General features: G+C 45.9%; 1 protein-coding gene across 1 annotated transcript; it reads left to right on the top strand.

The window, feature by feature from the left end:
• The first annotated feature begins 5,615 nt into the window (after positions 1 to 5,615).
• On the top strand, positions 5,616 to 23,734 carry LOC140197106 (apolipoprotein L3-like). The gene is given in 7 exon segments (XM_072257020.1): positions 5,616 to 5,676; positions 14,031 to 14,094; positions 14,843 to 15,318; positions 15,478 to 15,864; positions 15,867 to 15,910; positions 19,596 to 19,700; positions 23,456 to 23,734. Coding segments are annotated over 6 exon segments (1,332 nt in total). The 5' UTR covers positions 5,616 to 5,676; positions 14,031 to 14,053.
• Positions 23,735 to 26,198: the final 2,464 nt, after the last annotated feature.

The following is a 26,198-nucleotide window of genomic DNA, read 5'->3' as shown; positions in this document are numbered from 1 at the left end:
TTAGGATCAACCAGTATCGGTCTTACACAGTGAACGGTCGGGCACTAAGTAGTGTGGCAGAACAAAGGGATCTGGGAATACAGGTTCCTGGTCCATTGAAAGTTGTGTCACACTTCAACAGGGTTGTAAAGAAATCCTTTGCACATTGGCCTTCATAAATCAAAGTATTGTTTACAGGAGATGGGATGTTTGTTGAATTGTATAAGATAGTGCTGAGGCTTATTTTGGAATATGGTGTGCAGTTTCAGTCACCTACCTACAGGAAAGATGCAAACAAGGTTGATAGATACTGAGAAAATTTACGAGGATGTTGCTGGGTCTGGAGGACCGGAGTTATAAGGAAAAACTGAATGGGTTTGGACTTTATTCCTTGGAATGTGGAAAATTGAGAGAACATTTGATAGAGGAATACAAAATTATGAGGGGTACAGATAGGGTAAATGCAAGCAGGCTTTTTCCATTGAAGTTGGGTGGGACTATCCTAGAGGTCATGGGTTAAGAGTGAAAGGTGAACATGAGGGGAAACCTTTTCACGTAGAGGGTCACGAGATTGTGGAACGAGCTGCAGATGCAAGTGGTGCATCCGAGCTCGATTTAAACGTTTAAGAGAAGTTTGGACAGGTACATGGATGGTAGGGGTATGGAAGGCTATGGTCCCGGTGCAGGTCGATGGGAACAGGTAGTTTAAATGGCTCAACACCGACTGGATGAGCCAAAGGGCCTGTTTCTGTGCTGTACTTTTCTCTGACTCAATGACTCTATGATAGGGAGATTGGTGATGTTGACAGTGTAGAAGACTGACAAAGAATACAATGGGATTATCGATCAGATGCAGGTATGAGTGGAGAAATGGTAGATGGAGTTTAACTCGGCCAGATCTGAAGCTGCACCCTGGCAGATCAAATGTAAAGAGACAGTACACTGCTAAAGACAAGTGTTGATGGGTAGAGGGATCTCGGGATCTGAGTTCATAGCTCCCTGAAAGTGACTACACGGGTTGACACGGTGGTTAAGAAGGCTAACGGTATGCTTGAGTTTAGTCATCAAGGCATTGATTCAAAAGTCAGGAAGTTATGTTGCAGCTTTATAAAAATCTAGTTAGGCCACATCTGGAGTGTTGCACACAATTCCCCATTCCAGAAGGAATGTCAAGGTTTTGGAGAGGGTGAAGGGTGCAGAAGAGGTTTACCAAGATGTTGCCTGGTTCAGAGGGTATGTGCTATAATGAGGGATTGGCCGAACTTGGGTTGTTTTCTCTGGAACAGCAGAGGCTGACGGGAGATCTGACAGAGGTTTATAAGATTATGAGAGGGCATGCATTTAAGGTGAGAGTGGGTAATTGCAAAGGAGATGTGAGGGGCAAGTTTTTCCAATCAAAGAGTGGTGGGTGTCTGGAGTACACTGCCCGGGGTGGTGCTAGAGGCAGATACATCAGGGACTTTTAACAGATGTTTAGATAGTCACATGGATGTGTGGAAAATGGAAGGATATGGACATTGTGCAGGCAGAAGAGATTAGTTTTGTTAGCCATTAGATTACACATTTAATTGGCTTGACACAACGTGCTGAGCCAAGAGGCCAGTCCCTGTGTTGTACTGTTTGATTTTCCATGTTCTGTAGATGATACTTCTACTGTCGTCCCACCAGTTGTAACCTGACATCTCAGTTCCTGTACTCAGTGATCCGACTGATGAAAGCAAGCATGCAAACACATTCTTCACCACCCTGACCCCCTGCTTGCCATGTACTTGTATATATTTGTACCCTCTGTTCTATAAACCTCTCCAGGGCACTGTGCAATTCCTGAATTAATTTAGTAAAATTCATCACTTCTCATTTGTCCTATTTCAATTCCATCTGCCAATCATTGGCCCAAATTTTCCAAATTCACATTTAGTGAAATTACAGTGCCACACAGCTTTTGTCTGCACAAGGACTGTGTGGGAGTCACTCCTCCAATGGTTTGGACACGATGGACAGACGCCCCTTGGGAGAATTCACCACATGGATTGGCATGGGTGAGGCAAGTTCCTCAGTCAAGACTTGTCCAGCAGTCGTGATCTTCAGGACTTATCCAGCCTGGTGGTGCTAGCAGAGCCACCCTGTCTGACAGACATTGAAATCTCCACCCAGCACACATTCAGTGACCTTGCTACTTTCAGCATTTCTTCAGTGTTGTTCAACATAGAGGAACAGAGTGAAGACAGTCAATGGAGATCAGGAGGGGCTTTTGACCTGATGCCAGGAGACCTCATGGATTCCAAAGTTAATACTAAGCATTCCCATGGCTGATCTCTCCTGCCCACACCGTGCTGTACCTCCACCCACCCAAGATTTCATAGAGTTATTCAGCATGGAAACGGGCCATTCAGCCCAACTGGTCCATGCTAATCAAAGTGCCCCATCCATGCTAGCCCATTTGCCATTATGTGGCCCATAACCTTCTGAACCATTCCCATCCATGTACAGTGCCTGTCCAAATATCCTTAAAAACTGATATTCTTCCTTCCTCAAACACTTCCTCCAATTTCCCATCCTTTGGGGTCTGCGCCTGAAACATCAAATCTTTACTCATTACCAGAGATGCTGCTGAGTTCCTCCAGCTTTTGTGTGTGTTACTTTGGATTTCCAGCATCCGTAGAATTTCTTGTGTTTGTGTAAAATAGTCATGGTTCAACATCATCTTAAATCTTTCTCCTTCCTCCTTATACCTACGTCCTCTAGTTCTTGATTCCCCACCTTTGGGAAAAGCTTAGTGACTGCAATCAGCCCCTCATGACATTATACACCAATATCAGATCAGCTCGCAGTCTCCTGTTCTCTCAGAAATAACGTTTTAGCCTGTCCAACATCTCTTTCCATCAAATTCCAGCAGCATCCTTGTAGATCTTCCCCGCACTCTTTCCAGTTTAAAAGCAAACACAATACTATCATCCCCTCCAAACTTCTCAAAGCTTCAAGACCTCAGCCTCAACCCCTCCTTGTGCAATTGGAGCCTTGATTTGCTCACTTGTAGACCCCAGTCTTCTCCACGGTCCCCATCAGCACAGGTGCACCACAAGGCTGGGTGCTCAGCCCCTGCTCTATATGCTTTACACATATGACTGTGCAGCTAAGCAGAGCTCCAATGCCATCTTTAAGTTTGCCAACAACACCAGTGTCATTGGCCGAATCAAGAGTGGTGACAAATCAGCATACAGGAGAGAGATTGAAAATCTGGCTGAGTGCTGTCACAACAACAGCCTCTCACTCAAAGTCAGCGAGACCAAGGAGATGATTATTGACTTCAGGAGGAGGAAACCGGAGGTCCATGAACCAGTTCTCATCGGGGAATCAGAGGTGAAGAGGGTCAGTAACTTTAAATTCCTTGGTCTTATCATTGCAGAGGATCTGTCCTGGGCCCAGCACGTAAACACCATTAGAAAGAAAACACAGCAGTGCCTCTACTCTTTTAGAAGTTTGCGAAGATAAAGTATGTCATCCAAAATTTTGAAGAACTTCTACAGATGTGTGGTGGGGAGTTTATTCACTGGCTACATCATGTTCTCGTATGGAAACACCAACACCCTCGCATGGAAAATCCTACAAAAAGTAGTGGATACGGCCCAGTATATCATGGGTAAAACCCTCCCCATCATTGAGCACATCGACACAGAGCGCTGTAGGAAAAGAGCAACATCCACTATCAAGGAACCCCATCATCCAGTCCATGTTCCCTCTAGATGCTCCCATCAGGAAGGAGGTACAGGAGCCTCAGGGGTCACACCATCAGGTTCAGGAACAGTTACCCTTCAGCTATCAGGCTGCTGAACCAGAGTGGGTAACTTCACTCACAGCATCACTGAAATGTTCCCACAACCCATGGACTCACCTTCAAGGACTCTTCTTTTCACATTCTAAATATTTATTCCTTATTTATTACTATTATTATTATTGTATTTTTTTCTGTTTCTTTCCGTGCTTGCATGGTTTGTTGTTTTTTTTGTACATTGGTTGTTTGTCTGTCCTGTGGGCGTGGTCTTTCACTGATTCTATTGTATTTCCTGTATTTACTGTGAATGCCCATGAGGAAATGAATCTCAGGGTGTATATGGTGACACTATATATAGACTTTAATAACAAATTGACTTTGAACTTTGAGGAAATGCTGGAAGTGCTCAGTAGGTTGTCTGTACGACTGGAGCGAGGAAAGCTGAAACCATATCACAGGTGACTCTCTCACTGCAGGAATGACTAGTCCTGACTCAGAAAAAGTGAGCAGCCTAACACTGGAGAATTCACACAGAGTCAGAAAAGCTGCAATGTGTCCAAATAAGTCCACAAGACATGGGAGCAGTATGAGGCCAATCAGCCCATCGAATCAGCCCTGCCATTGCATCATGTCTGATTTATGTTCCCTCGCTAACCCGTTCTTCTGCCTAATGTTCTGTAACTGTGCAGATGCCAGAACTGCAGAACAAAACAGGCTGTCTACAGCACCATCTCCTGACTTTATGCCTGGTCACTGACTCTCGCGCATAGTTTTCCTTTGAAAATTATGCGTGGGCATTGGCAATGGTGCAGTTCTTTGCTGAACTGGAAACACATTATCATGAGGGCAACAGGGTGGACAATAAATAAATAAACAACAAATATGGAGAACGTGAGATGAAGAGTCCTTGAAAGTTTGTGGGAACAGGTCAGTGATGGGAGGAGTGAAGTTGAGTGAAATTATCCCCATTGGACGGCCTGGTGAAGGAAGTCATTGAAATAAAACTGGAGAGAAAGAATTTTAACAAAGACGAAGGCCTCGTTCTGAGTAAGAACTGGAATTTGATTGTAAACAAGGTGGGACAGAGGAAACCTGATTGGATGAGGACTAACCAATCAGAAGGGTCAGAAGATGGGTTTATACGTTCCACTGGACTAGACATGCCTAGGTATCATCCCTGATGAAGATGGCAGAATTGTCATCGAAACGTCACTTAAAATCGATACCTGTACCCAGCTGGAAGCCCAAGAAGAGTTTATTCATCATATATGCCTGGAAAGAGCTAGATCCTTTTTCACTTTATCCTCACTGGTTCAAGAGACTGATGGCTGAGGGGTACCAACTGTTCCTGAACCTGGTGGTGTGAGTCCTGAGGCTCCTGTACTTTCTTCCTGATGTTAGCAGTGAGAAGAGAACATGGTCAGGATGCTGGGTGTCTTTGGTGATGGATGCTGCTTTTCTGCAACAGCGTTCCGTGTAGATATTCTCAATGGTGGGGAGAGGTTTACCTCTGATGGACTGGGCCGTATCCACAACATTTTAATGTGTTCGCGATGAAGGGCCTGTTTCTCTGTTGTACAGCTTTATGTCTCTATTTACAGTGCTTTGCTTTATAACTCGAGAAAACTATCTGCTACTTGAGCCATTCCCCTCCTCACTGTGATTATGAAGAGTGAAACCTGCCATGGTAACCATTGTTCCTGCTTCCTGCTTCCTGATTCCTGATCTCTTTGCCAAAGACATTCCTCTCCCAGTGGAAGTATGCAATGTTTCCACTGTCACACCCAGTTCCAGTTCAACAACTCTGCTGCTATTCTGAGCATGAGTGTATTCACACTGTTAAAAACACCCGGAAATCAACCGTCTCTCAAAGCATGTTTCTGTGAAATCAATTCTGGAGCAAAATTGCCCTGGCGTGCAAACCCGTAAGGAAATTTGCTTTTCTTCATGTTGCTTTGTTTATTATAGAACCAACAGAATTTTTTATTTACTGAGTTAGAGCATGACAGAAAAATTACTTCTCCCACCTGACCAGAGTTGAATAATGTCCAACATGATGTGAATTTCTTGTTCACTACATCATGTGACAGTCCTCGATCTGCTCCATTATAACTGAGTTCAATGTGATAACTCTGTGTGTGGAGTTCACACTCACTGTGACAGACCCTCTGTGTGGGGTTCACTGTCACTGTGACAGACCCTCTGTGTGGTGTTCACGGTCACTGTGACAGACCCTCTGTGTGGGGTTCACGGTCACTGTGACAGACCCTCTGTGTGGAGTTCACGGTCACTGTGACAGACCCTCTGTGTGGGGTTCACGGTCACTGTGACAGACCCTCTGTGTGGGGTTCACACTCACTGTGACAGACCCTCTGTGTGGAGTTCACGGTCACTGTGACAGACCCTCTGTGTGGGGTTCACAGTCACTGTGACAGACCCTCTGTGTGGAGTTCACGGTCACTGTGACAGACCCTCTGTGTGGGGTTCACGGTCACTGTGACAGACCCTCTGTGTGGAGTTCACACTCACTGTGACAGACCCTCTGTGTGGAGTTCACAGTCGCTGTGACAGACCCTCTGTGTGGTGTTCACGGTCACTGTGACAGACCCCCTGTGTGGGGTTCACGGTCACTGTGACAGACCCTCTGTGTGGAGTTCACGGTCACTGTGACAGACCCCCTGTGTGGGGTTCACAGTCACTGTGACAGACCCTCTGTGTGGGGTTCACAGTCACCGTGACAGACCCTCCAGTATGATTCAATCATCTGGGTCCAGGATGTACTCCAGATCCTGTGTTGCATCCCAGTTCCTGAGGGCCTCCAGGAGCCAGTGGACAGTGTGCTTCCTCTTCAGGGACACCCAGACATGGACATCTCATTGTCAGAGAGTTGGATCAGACACAACCCTTGCCGTTTGGAGGAATTCTCAATGTTCAGGTTCCTCTGAAGGTGGAGAAACATCACCTGGATCAGCTGCACCCGGTTATCAAACATCCTGCACAATCGCGTGATTCAGGACCAAATCAGAGACTTTGTGTTTCCTCTTGTCCCAGGAGAAATCCACCAGCTTCTTATAGGTCTTAGCAGCAAAAGCATGGTGCATGATCAACGCGACCAACTGGTCCCACAGCATGGAAGTCCCCAGTTGGTGTATGACCAGTGACTGGCCCCTGTGTGAAAGCACTCTGAGCAGATCTGTCCAGCACCCTGTGCAAGTAATGAGTTTTGCCTTCAGCCGGTTGGTTTGCTAACCAGGCTTCTCCAGAGGTGCTGAGGTCAAGACCAAAAAGAAGGAGGTGCTTGGTGCCCAAGTGAAGAGTGTCCTCAGGTCAACCCTTCAACTGACCTACCCATCAGTCCGGAACATTCCTCCAACTAATCCATGTGGTCACCTCATTATAGGAGGGATGTGAAAGCTTTAGAGAGGTTGCAGAGGAGATTTACCAGGATGCTGCCTGGATTAGAGAGCACGTTTTATGAAGATAGGTTGAGAGAACTAGAGATTTTCTTTTTGGAATCAAGGGGATGAGAGGCAATGATACTGGTGTGCAAGATGATAAGAAGCACAGATAGAGTGGATAGCCAGATCAGATTTCCCAGGGAGAAGGTATAACTTAGAGGTGACTGGAGAAATGTATAAGATGGATGCTAAAGGTTGTTTTTTTGAATAGAGAGTGATAGGTTTGTGGAACATGCTTGCAGGCCTGGTACTGGAGGCAGATAGTTTAGGGGCATTTAAGAGTCTCTGAGATAGGCAGATGGATGAAAGAAAAATGGAGAGATATTTGGTAAGGTTTAGATTGATATTGAGTAGGTTAAAAGATCGGCACAACCTTGTCAGCTGAGGGGCTTGTAATGTACTGTACTATTTTATGTTCTATGTACATTGGGGAGTCTCATCAAGTCTTGCTGAAGTCCATGGAGACAGTGTCTACCACCCTGCTCTTGTCAACCCTCTTTGTTATTTCTTCAAAAACCCTCATCTATGTACATGGTCAGGCCTCAGCGATATCTCTACCTCCGTATGTTTTCATGATATCTCATACCTCCCCTGGGGATATAGGGGTCTCTGGATAAAGGTAGTACCTTTGATGTGTGGCATGCTGCTCCCTACTAGACAGTGTGGACAGACATCACTGGTCCTCATCCATCTCCTAAATCTCTCCCGTGTTGGCTCCAAGCACCATACCCCGGTAAACCGCTCCAGCTGGTGGGCTAAACCACATGAGTGGGTGATGTTAACACGGCACCACTGGGCGAAAGACTTCCACGATGAAGTCAGCGGCCAGGACGGAAAGGTTCTCAGATGAACTATGACGGCCACGTGTTCACAACCAAGGCGAGTCACCTAGTTGGAGGAAATCGGCCGCGGTCAAACCTGGAGAGAGATGGGCTCTGCCAGGTTTCAGATGCCCAAGTCACGCCGCTTGGTGAGCACACCAATCAGGTGCGAAGCTTGTCATGACGGCGCCCCGACGACTCCACCAGGAGTTAAGGGTGCAAGAAGAAGAATCTGCCAGACATTCCCATTTATGTTCACAAGTCATCATGACTTTCTTCACAGTAAAATCAGGAGATGTACTAAATGACCATCTCATCCCTCTCGTGTGGCTCCATGTATAAATGTCTCTGAGAGGCCCCAATCTCCCTCTCTTCCAAGAGGACCACAGCCTTGTCGTGGTTTAGAGGCTTGCGTGCCTCAATGACCTGGAGATCTATGTTGTCTGGAGTCAGGGCTTTATGCTTTGGCTCTTGGTAGGGTCACCCATGCAAACCAGGTCAAAGGGAGGTCAGATGATGAGTGGTCCCCAGTCCTCCGAGTTCGGGGTTCAGCTCAGGGCTAACAACCCTGACTGGTCAACCAAATCTGTTACGGAAACAGCAATGAAGAATCCTTCTACATCTGAGTGTGATGGTATTCCTGAGTCTCCACCCGGGACGAGCAAGGCTGACAGAGTAAAACCGAGAGGAAGCTCCTGACACGATGAAGGAAGGCCTGAACACCAGACAGACGGAGATGGAGGATCTTCATGGCTGCCCTAAACACTAGGTGGTGTAACGGACAGAAAGTAATCTCCCTCCAGTTACTCTTCATCCCTTAATATACTGAGAACAATAGAATGTGTCCTTGGATTCTCCTTCATATTCCCTGTTAAAGCTATGTCATGTCCTCTTTATTCCCTCCTGACTTCCTCCTTGGATATACCCCTGCATCCCCGTACTCCACCAGGGATACACTTGATCCTCAACTCCTTGTTCCTCTTGCTAACCTGCCTTTCACTCTCACAGGAACATGCAGACTTTCAACACTCACTATTTCATGTTTAAAAGCCACAAGAGGGAAGGTGAACAGCTGGAGATCGAGGTCCAGAAGAAACCAATAACGTAGGTAGAAAGTGTGACGAGTTTCTGCAGAGTGAATTCAGGGAGTTCGGTGCTAAGGTAAAGGGCAAGACTTCCAGAGTTGTGATCTCAGAATTTCTCCCCGTGCCACGTGCTAGTGAGGCTAGAAATAGGAAGATCACACAGTTTAACACATGGCTAAGGAGTTGGTGTAAGAGGAAAGGCATCAGATTTTGGGATCATTGGGCTGTCTTCCAGGGAAGGTGGGATCTGTACAGGAGAGATGGTCTGCACCTGAACTGGAAGAGGACGGTTATCCTCACACGAAGGTTTGCTACTGCTGCATAGTGGGGTTTAACTATAGTTGCAGGGGGGTGGGAATCAGAGTACCAGAACAGGTAGTGGAGTGGTTGTCGAGACAGATGTTGTTAAGACTTCAGACAAAGTCAGGAACGAAAAAGGTCGGGCATGGTGAGACTAACGTCCTGAGCTGCATATATTTCAATGTAAGAAGTATCGTAGGAAAGGCAGATGATCTCAAAGCATGGATCAACACCTGGAATTATGATATTGTAGCCATTGGTGAGACTTGGTTGTTGGAGGGGCAGGACTGGCAGCTCAATATTCTGGGGTTCTGTTGTTTAAGACACGATAGAGTGGGAGGGATTAACGGAGGAGGGGTGGCAATACTAGTCAGAGAAAATGTCCCACACTGCTCTGTCATGACAGACTGCAGAACTTGTCTAGTGAGGCAATATGGGTGGAACTGAGAAATAAGAAAGGTATGACCACAGTATATTACAGACCACCCAACAGACCAAGGGATTTAGAGGAACAAATCTGCAGGGAGATCTCAGACTGTTGCAGGAAAAATAAGGCTGTAATAGCAGGTGATTTTTAACTTTCTGCATATTGACTGGGAATCCCAACCTGTAACAGGACTAGATGGGACAGAGTTTGTCAACTGTGATCAGGAAAGTTTCCTTACTCAGTACGTTGAAGACCGAGGAGAGAGTGTGTGATACTTGATCTGCTTTCAGGGAATGAGACAGGGCAGGTGACAGAAGTCTGTGTAGGGTAACACTCTGCATCTAGTGATCATGCAGAAACTGCTGGGCCATAGCAGAGATATCTAGATCACCCTGAGAAACAGGTGAGAAACCGGAGGATTGGAGGTTAGCCATTCTGCTGTTCAACAGAGGCTCTAAAAATAAACCAGGAAATTAGACATGGATGAGCCTGTGGGAAAGTTATTGGAAGGTATTCTGGGGGACCCAATATACAAGTATTTGGATAGACATGGGCTGATTAAGGATAGTCAGCGTGGCTTTGTGCTTGGTCGGTCATGTCTAACCAATCATTCAGAGTTTTTCAAAGAAGTTACCAGGAAAGGTGATGAAGGCAAGGCAAGGCAAGGTCATGGACTTTAGCAAGGCATTTGAGAAGATCCCACATGGGAGGTTGGTCAAAAAGGTTCAGACAATTGGCATTCACGATGAGGTAGTAATGTGGATTAAGCATTGGCTTTGTGGGAGAAGCCAGAGAGTGGTAGTAGATGGTTGTCTCTCTGAGTGGAGGCCTGTAACTAGTGGACTGCCACAGGGATCAGTGCTGGGTCCATTGTTTGTCATCTATATCAGCGATCTGGATGATAACTTGGTTAACAGATACACCAAGATTAGGCTGTAGTGGACAGCAAGGAGGGCTATCATGGTTTGCAGCACGATCCAGACGAGCTGGAAAAATGGGCAGAAAAATGGCAGATGGAATTTAATGTCGACAAGTGTGAGGTGTTGAACCTCAGTTGGACCAACCAGGGTAGATCTTGCACTCTGAGCAGTAGGGCACTGAGGAGTGTGGTAGAACAAAGGGATCAGGGAATACAGGTCCATAATTCATTGGAAGTGGTGTCACAGGTCGATAGGGTCGTAAAAAAAGCTTTTGGCACATTGGCTTTCATAATCAATGTATAGAGTACAGGAGATGGGGTGTTATGTTGAAGTTGTATAACACATTTATGAGGCCTATTGTGTGCAGTCTTGGTCACCTACCTACAAGAAATATGTAAATAATATTGAAAGATTACAGACAAATTTACAAACATGTTGCCAGGTTTGGAGGTCCTGAGTTATAAGGAAAGACTGAATAGGTTAAGACTTTATTCCTCGGAATGTTGAAGATTGATAGGAGATTTGATAGTGGTATACAAAATTGTGTATCGATAGGGTAAATGCAAGCAGGTTCTTTCCACTGAGGCTGGGTGGGACGAGAATCAGAGATCATGGGTCACATGAAAAGATAAAGGGGAACATGAGGGGAAATTTCTCTCAGAGGGCCATGACAGCATGGAACAATCGGCCAGCAGGTGGTGCATGTGAGCTTGATTTAGAAACATAGAAAACCTACAGCACAATACAGGCCTTTCGGCCCACAAAGTTGTGCTGAACATGTCCATAACTTAGAAATTACTAGGGTTAACCATAGCCCGCTATTTTTCCATGTACCTATCCAAAAGTTTCTTTAAAGACCCTATTGTACCGGCCTCCACCACCGTTGCCGGCAGCCCATTCCACGTGCTCACCACTCTCTGCGTAAAAAAATTTACCCCTGACATCTCCTCTGTACCTACTCCCAAGCACCTTAAACCTGTGCCCTCTTGCGGCAGCCATTTCAGCCCTGAGAAAAAGCCTCTGACTATCCATGCAATCAATGCCTCTCATCATCTTATACACCTCTGTCAGGTCACCTCTCATCCTCCGTCGCTCCAAGGAGAAAAGGCCGAGTTCACTCAACCTATTCTCATAAGGCATGCTCCCCAATCCAGGCAACATCCTTATAAATCTCTTCTGCACCCTTTCTAAGGTTTCCACATCCTTCCTATAGTGAGGCAACCAGAACTTAGCACAGTACTCCAAGTGGGGTCTGACCAGGGTCCTATATAGCTGCAACATTACCACTCAGCTCCTAAACTCAATCCCACGATTGATGAAGGCCAATGCACCGTATGCCTTCTTAACCACAGAGTCAACCTGCACAGCTGCTTTGAGTGTCCTATGGACTCAGACCCCAAGATCTCTCTGATCTTCCACACTGCCAAGAGTCTGACCGTATATTCTGCCATCATATTTGACCTACCAAAATGAACCACTTCACACTTTTCTGGGTTGAACTCCATCTGCCACTTCAATGTTTAAGAGAAGTCTGGATAGGTACATGGACGGTAGGGGTATGGAAGAACATGGACCCAGTGCAAATTAATGGGAGTAGTCAGTTCAAAGGGTTTGGCATGGACTAGATGGGCTGAAGAGCCTGTTTCTCTGCTTACTTTTCCATGACTCCAAGGAGAAAAGGCCGAGTACCCTCAACTTATTCTCATAAGGCATGCTTCCCAAAATAGACATGATCCCTGTAAATTTCCTCTGCACTCTCTCTATAGTATCCACATCCTCCTTGTATTGAGGTGACCAGAACTGAACACAGTATTCCAAGCAGGGTCTAACGAGGGACTTATATAGCTGTAACATTACCTCATGGCTCTTGAAGTCAATCCCAGGGTTGATGAAGGCCAACACGCCATATGCCCTCTGAACAACACTGTCAACCTGCAGCATCTTTGAGCGTCCTATGGACATGGACCCCAGGATCTCGCTGATCCTCCACACTGCCAAGAGTCTCACCATCAATATTATATTCTGTCTTCAAATTTAACCTGCCACAATGAACCACTTCACACTTATCTGGGTTGAACTCCATCTGCCACTTCTCAGCCCAGTTCTGCATCCTATCGATTTCACACTGTAACTTCTGACAGCCTCCAGACTATCCACGACAGCCCCAACTTTTGTGTCATCACTACCCCACTCTTCTACTTCCTCATCCAAGTAATTTATGAAAATCATAAAGAGGAGGGGTCCCAGAACAGATCAGTATGGAACACCACTGGTTACCGCCCTCCATGCAGAATACAAACCATCGACTACCACACTTTGTCTGCTGTGGGCAAGCCAATTCTGGATCCACAAAGCAATGTCCGCTTGGATCCCATGCCTCCTTACTTTCTGAAGGAGCTTTGCATGGGGAACCTTATCAAATGCCTTGCTGAAATCCATATACACCTCACCCACTGCTCTACCTTCATCAATGTGTTTGTTACATCCTCAAAGAATTCAATCAGGCTCATAAGGCACGACCTGCCCTTGACAAAGCCATGCTGACTATTCCTAATCAGATTATGTCTCTCCAAATGCTCATAAACCCTACCTCTCAGGATCTTCTCCAACAACATGCCCACCACAGAAGTAAGTATCAAGTTGATAGATTTTTCAAAGGCGCCATCTTTTTATTGAATCTATAGAGTCTCTTTAATCTCTCCTTTGTTTCTCAGCTCCTCATTTAGTTTCAAATGTTCTGCATCTTTGTTTAAACTTTAAAATAAGTGATCGTGAAGAATCAAAGCTTCTCTCTCATTCCTGAAAGACCCAAGGATCGAAAATAACTGAGATCCAATAAGACATATCGCCACCCCACCACCAAGTACCAGACATGGCAAATGGTGCTGTGTTCAGAGAATCATATTTACAGTGGAACGAGGGGGGTGGGCACAGCAAACTTACTTTGCAACATCAACAAAACAGCTGAACACATGAGCTTACGGGCCAATTGGAATTTATAATTTTTGGTCACCATCTCAGACATTCACATTTAGATGACAAAGTTCAAAAATGTGGGAAATATCCACCAGGTACGTAGAAACAGATGCTTCCTGGCCAGCTACAAATTTCCAACACATTTCAGTTTTCTGGCATCCACTTTGCCTTTATGTAAATTGAAATTTGAAATAATTCTACAGGACTGAAATATAATGTGCACATTTCATTGTGAGGTACATCACTGCAATATCAACAGACGTTAATATTTGTTAACTTTTCTCTATTACAGATTCATTATCTCAGGAGAATCCAATGGAGACGTGTTTGCACAATGGAAATGTGTCAGGATCCAGGTAACAAAGATTGCACCTTGTTAGAGGACAGTGAAAATCTTCACAACTGACGTCCCAAATCAGTCTTATTGGTCAATTACCAATCATTGTCTATACCTGAATATCACCATGAGGTGATTAATAAATGAATAACAAGGGTAATCAGTAAAACAACATGATTATCAATATTCATAGAGATGTCATAATTCATGAAGGCACGTTTGGGATTAATTGAAAGGAAACACCAGGATGATCAATAAATTGTTGGATTAATGGCCAAAGACAGGGTCAGATTTCTCAATGGTAAGAATTCAGAAGAGATGGAATGATTGAGGGAGCCTGTACTGATATATTCTCTGCCTCTGGAACACCAACTGCATCTTTTCCACAAACTCCCAATGGGAGCTCAGTAAGGTTCCCTGCTATTTATCCCGACTTCAGACCTGTGATATTGGTAGATCTCTCAGTCACAGACAATCTACGAATGCAACAATGCCAAACAAACAATATGGGCTCATCGACTTGCAACAGCACCAAACATTGTCACAAAGTCCATCTCACTATTTGCTCCTTACGGTATTCATCTCATCAGCATTATCACCCTGATGGGAATACATTGGTTCTGAACTCCATCATTTCACTTTTGCATGACCGGTCCATCCTCTTTTTGAATTCTTACACTTTGTTGTGATTCAGTTTCCGTCAATGCGATTTTAAGAATGTGTATATTGCAAAATGAGAGGGGATTATTATTTGTTATTCTTAACAGGGACCAAGATGAACGAAAAAAGAGAACAAAGACCATACAAGACTTTGTAAATGAGTTTCCTAAATGGGAACATCGAATGAACAGTCATATACGTGAACTACAAGAGATTGCAAATGGTATTGACCGGTATCATAAAGGTGCAACAATTGCAAATGTTACTGGGTCATCTGCGGGGGCTGTGGGTGGTGTCCTCACCCTGGCAGGAATCATTGCTGCTCCTTTCACGGCAGGCGTCTCCTTGGTACTCACTGCTGTGGGAGCGAGTATAGGTGGAGCTGGTGCTGCCACTAACTTGACAGCTGGCATCACTGAATATGTTAAGCGGTCAATGAAACAAAAAAAGGTAGATGAGATCATAAGACAATATAAAAGTGATCAGAAGGAAATGTCAGAACACTTGACAGACATCTGCAGTGATCTCCGGTTCTTGAGTCATCTCATTGAGGAAGAAATTACCAAATTTGATTATAATGAAGGCACAACGAGGGATTTTCCAGCAATCGGCAAAGCAAAGGAAGTCTCTAATAAACGCAGGGGAAAACACTTGGCCACAGTTAAAGGCAGATTGCATTTACCAGGGGTGAGCAAGGCAAGGAATGTTTTCAATAAATACAAGAAAAAATATCTATTGCAAGTTAAAGCTGGATTTCAATCTGGTTCCATCAGCATGAAAACACTGAATGTGACAACATCAGTAATGGCCAAGGAAGTACTGAGCAAAACACCTGGTCTCAAAGAACTAGCTGAGAAACTGACAGCACTGAGTCACACTGCTCAGAAAGCAAAGTACGCAATGGAAACGGGAAATGTGAAACATCTGCTTTATGGCACTCCCCTGGCATTGTCCAAAACGACAAGAGCTGTTTCAGGAGTTGTGGGAGCACTCTTTGTAGCGTGGGATATCTACTCGATTGCAAAGGACTCCATTGAGCTCAGCAAGGGAAGTAAATCTGAAGTAGCTCGAAAGATACGAGATGAAGCTCAGAAGATGGAGGATGCATTAAAACTCTACGGCGACATCTGTCAATTTCTAAAAAGGTTCTTGAGAGAGACTGGGTCCAGGCATTGGTAAAGTCCAGAGGACTGAGTAGGAGAAGGATGAAGAAGTGTCTCCTCCCTTCCACTCATGTGGCCAAGCTTGTTGTGGAATCTCTTATCAGGGATATCTTATCAAAACACTTCACCATGTAAGGAACCACATGATAGACAGAGGGCAGTGGTGGAAGGGTGTTATTCTGGCTGGTGGTCTATGACCAGGGGTGTTCCACAGGGATCAGTGCTGGGATCTCTGTTGTTTTCAATGTATATGAATGACTTGGACACAATATCAATGGGTTGTTCAATATGTTTGCAGATGACACACAAATTGGTGGAGTTGTAGACAGAGAAGAAGGTCGTCAAAGGAATCAACAAGATATAGATCAGTTACAGTTATTTCAAGATTCAGGATTGTTTAATGCAGGGGTTCCCGACCTTTTTTAATTATCTGGACCAACACCATTAAGGGAAGGGGCCTGTGGACACCAGATTGGGAACTCCTAGTTTAATGTCATTTCCAGTGCACAAGTGTAAAGGAGAACAAAATAATTGTTACTCCAGATCTGATGCAGCACAAAAAAAATACAATAAATAAAGAACAGAATAATCATTGTTAAATATCACAATAAATATAAATACATAAATTAGCTTATATACTGTATACAGATTGATTATAGTGATGGTGGGCGCTGGAGTGTCTGAACATCAGAGGATACAACAGGATACAGATCAGTTACAGTTAGGGGCTGAGGGATGGCTGCTGAAGTTTAATGTGGACACATGTGAGTTTGTGCACTTTGGGAGGTCAAATGTAAGGGGAAAGTATAGTCCATGGGGCAGGACCATTAACACATCAATGTACAGAGAGATCTTGAGCTCTAAGTCCATGCTTCCCTGCAAGTGGCAAAGCAAGTAGTAAAGAAGGCATCTGGGATATAGAATTGGTTATATTAACTATTAGTCAGAACTTGTCCTGTGGTTGTATTGAAGTAGTGATTAGGGTTGTGCTGGTTGGTTCAAGATCTGAATGGTTGAAAGGAAGTAACCATTCCTGAATCTGGTGGTGTGGGACTTCATTGCCCTTACCGCTAGGGGGCACAGAGTGAAGGGTCAGCCAGTAAAGCGTTTACATGGCACTGTTGGGATGTGCCAGGAATTTGAAGCAGTGATGATGAGTAATTGGCTTGTGCTTCCAAATCCGGATGGTTTGCAACTCTGAGGGGAACGTGCGGGTGGTTGTACCAACGGTCAACAGTGTTGATTGTGGTGAGGTTATCGTCATTGCACAAGTCCATGTGTGCACAGGTACCATGAAAAACTTACTTGCAGCAGCATCACAGGCACATAGAGACTGTGCAAAAGTCTTAGGCACATATATATCACTAGGGTGCCTAAACCTTTTAACAATACCGGAGAAACTTTATGTATTGCACTGTACCGCTGCCACAAAAAAAATTCATGACATATGTGAGTGATGATAAACCAGATTCTGATATTGGTCTCTATTCTGGACTGGGAATGGGAAGGGGACAGGGAGAGGGGAATCATGGTTGGGAAAAGAGGAAGGGAGAGGGGAGGGAGTGGAAAGTACCAGACAGACATTCTGTAATGATCAACAAACCAATTGTTTGGAATTAAATGACCTTGCCTGGTGCCTCAGGACTGGGTGTGTCTGCAGCTGCACATCGCCCACCCCTGGCACTCCTCCTCTGCCACCTGTCCCTCACCATCCCACGGCACTCCACCCTCGCCATTCCCAACATCCTTTACAAACTCACCCTCCACACCACGTTGACAAATTCAGTATTATGCAAAAGTCTTAGGCACCCTAGCTATGTGTGTGTGTATATATTTATATGACTAAGACTTCTGCACAGCACTGTAGTGTTGTGGAGGAAAAATATTATTGCGATTTAAAGATTTTGATAGACAAATGGTTAATATTGGCTTTCTGAGTGTGGAACCCAGTTTGCAGCTTAGTTTGTTTTAGATACGGCCTTGGCTTTCAGCAGAGACAACTCTGCTGAAGACTAAATACTTGCAGTTGCTTGTCTTGTAAGAATTAGACTCAAGGATATGAAACAAACTGTTTGTTAATACATAGGACTGAATTTTTAATTTTCATCTGTTGCTCGGGATATCAGAGAACTGCATGTGAATCTATCTTACCTTTTCCAATTCACCAGGTTAATCCAACAGCCTTTGCATTTGCAATCGATTTGTGCATGCATAAAAGGAACTGTGCTTTCTGTATTATTGGGAGTTGGAAACCCACTGTTAAAAGTTCCACTCCCCACGATATCATGAATAAAGCTCTCTTTACTTCGAAGTCCGTGTCTATTTTACTTGCGATCAACTTTAATCGAATTTCCTTCGCGAATTAATTTCACTAACAATTTGGCACCCAACGTGGGGCCCCTTTCATATGGGGTCCAATGAGCCGTTGTACTGTGAGATTCTGTGAGCTTGAGAAGCGAGATTCGTGAACGAGGAAAGCCACTGTGAGCCACGCTTGGGAAGCGTTCGTGAGGAATGTTTGAAGGAGATCCGCTGTGAGTCTCCGGGAGGTGGGGGGGCAGGGAATGGAATCAAGACCAGTAGGGCAAGACCGGTGAAACGAGGAGCCCGCTCAGCCGGTGACCATCCCTGAGTTCCTGGACAGGCGGCAAGGCGGCAGATGGAAGACAAGGTACGAGACCAGCAGGGAGTTCACTGAATAGTCAAATCCAAGGACAATAGGGACTTCGAAGACTGAGATTAATTCTGACCAGAAAAGGGGAAGGGAATTGTATTGTGATTGGAAACTAACTAAATTTGATTACAGATTGACCTAAAACTAACAGCTAAGAGGTGGGTAGAAATGAAAGTAAATACACCGGCACTTCACCAATGCCACAACCCAGAGACCTCCCGATCCACCAACAAAGGCTCCGATGAATAAACACACTGAGAAAAGGGTGAAGCAGTATAAGAAGACTAAGCAACTTCCAGGTGAGTTCGGTGGACAAGATGTGGCTGAAAACTGGAGGTAGCAGGTACGTGATTGATTTTCTAGCGATTAATACGGATGGAGACTGGCACTATGGAGGCTCGTTTCATTAAAGAAAATTCATTACTGGAAAGGTGAGACCAAGGGAAGGGATGGGGACCTGAAATAAATTTTGGAATACAATATATGGTGTTTAGATAAAAGGGAAGATCCTCCTCGCCCTCCCACTCTTTCTCCCCCTGCGGAACTTTATCCTAAAATTCTAGATGGCAGACTGCCGGAAGATCCTGTTATGGAATTCACAATGTTTGCCATGGCCGCGGCACGACGCAGAGCCAGGCAGATGTGACGACTGGTACAGTTGTCCCGGTCCCACTCCGGGGACCAGCTTCCCTCATGTGAACAGGTTTTCCCTTCGAGCACAGGGGAGCATTCTCCCATGGAACAGGAACAGTCACAACCTGTGGACATTTCTCCGGGTATAGGGGTGCAAGAACGGTCACAGACCAGGAGAGTACAGTCTACGGAACGGGTAGCGGCATCTAGCGATAGCCATGGGGAAAGTGAACTGCTTGATAGTACAACCCATTTGCAGGTAGGAGAAATACTGAACCTCAAGCCCTGGAACCCTGCAGAGATTAGGGGTACGATCAGTGACGCCCCTAACCTATCGTGTTCCACAAACGGTGAGTACAAACTTGTGCAGTTTTAACCCTTTACCCGCAGATGTGCAGCGACGCCTGTGGGTCGCCTATGGCAGCGCCTGGCCCACCCTCGAACAACGGTTCACTGTACTCCGGGAAACAAATGGCGATTGGGTCCCGAAGGCATGTAACTAAACACATTGATGAAGGTGAAGACGTGGATGTAGCATATATGGATTTCAGTAAGGCATTTGATACGGTTCCCCATGCGAGGCTCATTCAGAAAGCAAGGAAACCTTCAGAAACCTTGCTTTGTGGATCCAGAATTGGTTTGCCCACAAAAGGCAAAGGGTGGTTGTCGATGGGTCATATTCTGCATGGAGGACGGTGACCAGTGGTGTTCCACAGGGATCTGTTCCGGGACCCCTCCTCTTGGCGATTTTTATAAATGACCTGGATAGATTAGGAAGTAGAAGGATAGGTTAGTAGGTTTGCTGACAATACAAAGGTTGGGGGTGTTGTGGATTCTCAGAGGTTGGAGAGGTGGGTGCATGGAATGCACTGCAGGCGACGGTGGTGGAGGCAGTTACAATTGGGTCTTTTAAGAGACACGTCGATTGGTACATGGAGCTTAGGAAAATAGAGGGCTGTGCGCTAGGGAAATTGTAGGCAGTCTCTAGAGTCAGTTACATGGTCGGCACAACATTGTGGGCCGAAGGGCCTGTAATGTGCTGTAGATTTCTATGTTCTGTGTTCTAAGACAGATGGAGGTGAAGGTAACCTCTGTATGTAGACATGGTTAGAACAGGCCAGAGACAATCCTAGCAGGGGCCAGACAGCAAAGTCATTTTGAGGATGTCATGGGATGTCAACAGAAAAAGGGTGAGCCCGTAACAGATTTCATTTTCCAGTTTAAAGATGCGTGGGGAAATAGTGCAGGAACGCAAATGGTACAGAATGGAAAACAAACAAGAGAGAATCTGCAGATGCTGGAAATCCAAGCAACATCAACAAAAGTGCTGGAAGAACTGAGCAGGTCAGGCAGCATCTATGAAAAAGAGTACAGTCGATGTTTCGGGCCAAGACCCTTCATCAGGACTCAGAACAGAACGGAATGGACCTTTGGCGGTGCAAACCTTTTTAAATTGTCTGCAACCTGAAGTAACACATTCATTCAACTTGATGATAGATATAAGAAAAAGCCAAGGCTCATGTCAGAGAGCGTTATAATCTGTGCTTTAAGGGCCAAAGATCTTTTAGCAAATTCAGCACTACCCTTCTCAGGTAAATTACTTCCTGGGAGGAGACCGCTCTGTACCTCATGTATCCCTGAGAATGAAGCCCCACTCCATCCCCAGTCCAAAGATCTAGGTCTGATAGTGAAACAGTTAAAGGAGCTAATTCGGGGTGCCCTTCCAATTGGCATAATCTATTTTGATCCCGATATTGGAGTGATAGTGAAAAATCCTCAACACTCTTCCTTTTAGACACAATTTTGCCAATCCCAAAACCAGGCAGGCCGGACGAATGGCGGTTTGTGCAGGGTTTGCGGCCTATCAGTCAGATAGTACAGCCCGTTTCCCTGGTGTACCAGACACAAATGTTATTTTGACCCCTATACCATCTGAAAATCGATGGTACATGGTGAATTGACCTCTCCTCCGCCTTCCTCTCAGTCTCTCTGCACGAGGATGGTCAATACCTGTTTGCCTTTACATATGAAGGACAACAATATACCTGGACGAGGTTGACTCAGGGCTGTACTGAGTGCCTAGTGGTGGAAGCAGCTGCTGTACGAGGCCGCTTGAATACATTACGACCGCCAGGCACTGGTGCCATTTTACAATATGCTGACAATCTGCTGCTGGCTTCGAGGATGCTGGCGGATTACCAGAGAGACTCTGCAACACTGTTAAACCACCAGGCAGCCCATGGACATCGAGCCTCACTGTCTAGGTTAGAGTTCTGCCAAGGTACTGTTACCTATTTGGGCTGTGTTCCACAGATCCAAGAGAGTGCGGAAATGGAACAGGCATATGGGTCTCTGAAGAAGGCACGGCTCCACACATTAGCCCTGGGCATTCCCGACCACTCCAAATCATCCCAGTTATACACTATTGAAAAGGAGGGACTTGCAAGCGCCATGCTGACTAAGGAACATGGTGGCTTGAAGAGACTGGTGGCTATAGGCCAGTTAGTTTAACATCTGTAGTTGGCAAAATGCTCGAAACTATCATTAAAGAAGAAATAGTGGGTATCTGGAAAGAAATAGATCCATCAGGCAGATGCAGCATGGATTCAGCAAAGGCAGGTCCTGTTTGACAAACTTACTGGAGTTCTTTGAGGATATAATGAGCATAGTGGATAGAGGGGAACAGATGGGCATTATTTACTTGGATTTCCAGAAGGAATTCAATAAGGAACCACATAAAAGAATTATCCATAAGATAAGGATGCACAGAGTTGGGGGTGATGTATTAACACGGATCCATGTGGACTCCGTCGGTCGTGGTCGACCATGGGTACTGTGCCTCTGGTAGTCACTGGGGAGTGGCATCTCCAGGGCGCTAGCCGGGGCAGAGTTGATGTGGAGATCCGTCTGTTGCCCATGCAGTGGGACCCCCCTCTCCATGCTGACGATGGGTCCAAAGGAACGACGAAAGTCGATGCAGTTTGGCGCCAGCAGCGTCGCAGGAGTTGCCGTGCCGGTGCTGGGTACAGCAGTCAGCCGCCCACGGGACTCCGACTCCAGATTTTTCCTCAGGGTTTACTCCCAAAGCCTTTCCCGTGAGCGGGTATAGCCACAAGGCAGCGGAGGTTTGAAATCGGAGTTTTCCCTCTCCGAGAAGAGCTACCATCCGTGGTTACCGAGCCCCATCTGCCCAAAGCAACCGGTTTTAAGGTGCCAGTGGCCGGCCTTTGCCCCTTCTCCTGTCAGTGAGAACAGCTCCGCCGGGCATGAGAACTATGCCACACGTGAGGGCCAGGAGTTGGACTTGGTTGTCAGAGGCTGTTTGAGACGCACGCCATGAAGAGCATTTGTTTAGCAGTGGGAGCTCGTCCCCACTACCACCCTTCGGCGATGACTACCTTTGGAGCTTAGCATGGATAGAGGATTGGTTAGCTAATAGAAAGCAGAGAGCTGGGATACGTGGGTGTTACTCTGGTTGGCAATCAGTGGTGAGCGGTGTGCCACAGGGGTCAGTGCTGGGCTCACAACTGTTCATGATATACATTAATGATCTGGAAGAGGGACTGAGTGTAGTGTATCTGAGTTTGCTGATTACACTAAATTGAGTGAAAAAGTAGATTGTGCAGAGGATATGGAGTGTCTGCAGAGAGATATAGATAGATTAAGAGAGTGGGCAAGGGTCTGGCAGATGGAGTACAATGTCGGTAAATGCGAGGTCATCCACTTTGGGAGGAAAAATGGAAGATCAGATTATTATTTAAATGGTAACAGACTGCATCATGCTGCTGTGCAGAGGGACTTGGGAGTGTTTGTGCATGAATCACAAAATGTTGGTTTGCAGGTGCAGCAGGTTATCAAGAAGGCAAATGGAATGTTGTCCTTCATTGCTAGAGGGATTGAATTCAAGAGCAGGGAGGTTATGCTGCAACTGTACAGGGTACTGGTGAGGCCGCGCCTGGAGTACTGTGTGCAGTTTTGATCTCCTTACTTGAAGGAGGAGATACTGGCTTTGGAGGTGGTGCAGAGGAGGTTCACCAGGTTCACCTGGATCTTATCTGAGGATAAAACTGTAAAAATCTATACCGATTCTGCAGATTTCCTCATGTTACCGATTCATGATATGCTTCTGGGGAGTACATGATTTCGGTACCCTGTGGCAGCATAGGGAATTTATTACCTCCTCTGGTAAACCTGTACAGCATGCTCAACTTATTAAGAATTTGCTACAGACTTTCTTGTTGCTCCAGCAGATTGCAGTAATGAAACGTGGAGCGCATACGCGTAGCTCCGACCCTGTGGCACACGGTAATCCGGCAGCAGATGCAGACGCTGAATCTGCCGCCCTTTCCGGGAACGCCATAACCGCTTCACTGAATTTACAACAGTCCACACTTGGATGCCCGACCATAGGCGGCCAGTGCAGAGGAAAAATAAGCGCTGCCCCCCGTGATGCCGGTGGATTATGGCCGCCCCGTGTCCCCGTTGTCTTCTCTATGCCCTTGTTAGACGGCACACAGCCAAGGACGTAGAGAGAGAGAGAGAGACTCCAAATACGACAGCAGATATTTGCGCCAGGACTTAACACTAGTAGAGCTGACAGTTAGAATTTGCAAGATTTGCAAAAGAAATAATCGGGGGAAGTCCCCTGCTAAATTTGATCATTTTCACTCCACTTATGAATCTACAGATAGACTTTGTACATATGCCAGCAAGTGGGGGATATAAACTTCTGTTAGTAATAGTGGACATGTTTTCTAAATGGAGAGAGACCTGTCCACACGAAAAGATGACACTCGGACAGCAGTTAAATTACTGATGAAGGAGATTATTCCCCGATTTGAGATTCCTTGCGAACTGAATACTGATAGAGGAATCACTTTACGTGGAAGTTAACTAAAGCATTGGGGCAAGCCCAGGGAGTGACAAGTGTCCCACCATCCACAATCACCAGGAATAGTGGAACGGATGAATGGAGTAGAGAAAGACACTACAAAGTATGTGATACAGCGGGGTTGAAATGTCCTGAGGAGCTGCTGATGGCTGTGCATACCTTGAGAGATCACGTCAACAGAATCACCAAGCTAAGATGGGAAGACCTATGCACAAGGGTTCTAAACTCCCTTTTACAAACAGCACTGGTATGCTATGGTATGAGAAAACCCGAGAAACAGTTGAAGGTCTGGTTAAAGGGAGTAGTGAATCTGTGGAATGCCCTGCTATAGACTGTGGTGGACGTCCAGTCCGTGAGGATATGCACACTGCACTAACAAAATAATTTCCCACTGAAGATCGATAAAGCACATCATTATTATTATTATCATTTAAAGCAGAAGTTGAACGTTCCTGATCTGTCAGGGCATCAAACGATATGGCGAGAAGGCAGGTGTATGGGGTTGAGTGGGATCCGGGATCAGCCATGATGGAACGGGGAAGCCAAACTCGATGGGCTGAATGGCCTCATTCTGCTTCTGTGTCTTATGGTCCTTAGGTGAAAGTGTTAGAATGAATCAAGAGAAAGTGACCGCAGCCCTACCCAAACCTGGAGAGGGAAATACCTACCCATTTAAACCAGGTGATTATGTATATAATCAATCACTGGGGGGAGAGGGGGAAAATTCTCTCTCTCCTAGGTCATCATCATAGCTTGTCACACCAGACAGACAGCCACTCTAGTGTTGTTTGGTTGATGTTGAGCGGGTCAGTGTCAGCTAAATCAGGTGAGAGTGGGCAGTTGCGCAGAACGTGTTCGATGTTCTGCACCCTTTCGCCACACTCACGGGATTCGCTGGTCTTTAAACCCCACTTCACCATATTGTCTCCCGTCCTACAAACTCCCGCTCTCGCTCTGTTGAGAGTGCACCACTTCCGTCTGTCAAGCAGTGCCCCGTCTGGTAACATTTCTGTGGGGTCTTGCACTGTATTGTTTGGTGGGGTTCTGGCTTCTGTTTGTTGCCAGAGGTCAATCCTGTATGTTTGGGGGGATGTTCCGTGTGGTAGTTCCTCCACTGTAGCAAGGCTTTTCCTCGATTCTAGGCGGTTGGAAACTGACACATGATGGTGTAGTGGGTGCCGTGGATCCGAGTTCTGTTTACCGTTTTCAATTTTTGTTGTAGTGTGTCTTCGGATCTTTGGGGGAGCAATGCCTGCAAGTCCGTAAATGATGTTAGTGGGTGTGGGGCGCAGTGTGCCTGTGATTATTCGGCAGGCTTCGTTAAGCAACGGGTCTATTTTCTTCGCATGGGCTGATCTGCCCCACACAGATGCACAGTATTCTGCAGGTGTAGAGCAGAGTGCTAGGGCAGTTGATCTAAGTGTGTGAGCATTAGCTCCCCATTTCGTGCCTGCTAATTTTTTCAAGAGAGAATTGCGGAAGCCAACTTCCCCTCTGAGTTTTTGGATGTGGGTGGCAAATGAGAGCATCCTATCCAGTGTTAAAAGAACGGACTACCACAGGGATCAGTCCGTAATTGGTAAATTGGAGTCGGATGGTGTTCGAGCTCCTTCCCACACCAGAAGATCTTAAGTTTCCGAGCTGCTTCTCGATTTCTCAGGTGAAATGCACACACTTGAGTTTTTGATGGATCTGGGTTCAGAGACCATTTTTCATGATACTGCTTCATTGCTTCGAGGACTGCTGTAAGTCGTACTTCAACATCTTGGAAGGAGTTAGCTTGTGTTGCTGTGCATAGGAAGGGAAGGGTACGCCGCATCTCTCATCCGGAGTTTCTCCGGTTAGCGGACGATTTCCCTCCACGCCTCTCTGACGTATGGGGAACCGCGTACGAGGCAAGTTTACAGCAGCGGTTTGCCGTTGCCTTCTGCAGGGAGAGTTTCCAAAGAGATCACCAGCTCATAACCCAGCACGGATGGAAAGCGTGCAGGGGAGCCAGCTGGATTCGAACTCGGGACCTTTTGTCCCGAAGTCCGGCACTGACTACACCACCAGCAATAAGGGAGGCTAAAACTAGAGAATGTGGTTTGAGGGGAAAGATT

The sequence above is a fragment of the Mobula birostris genome, chromosome 4 (assembly GCF_030028105.1).
Source record: "Mobula birostris isolate sMobBir1 chromosome 4, sMobBir1.hap1, whole genome shotgun sequence".
In the NCBI taxonomy this organism is placed as follows: Eukaryota; Metazoa; Chordata; class Chondrichthyes; order Myliobatiformes; family Myliobatidae; genus Mobula; species Mobula birostris.
This window is presented reverse-complemented; position numbering and strand designations above follow the sequence as displayed.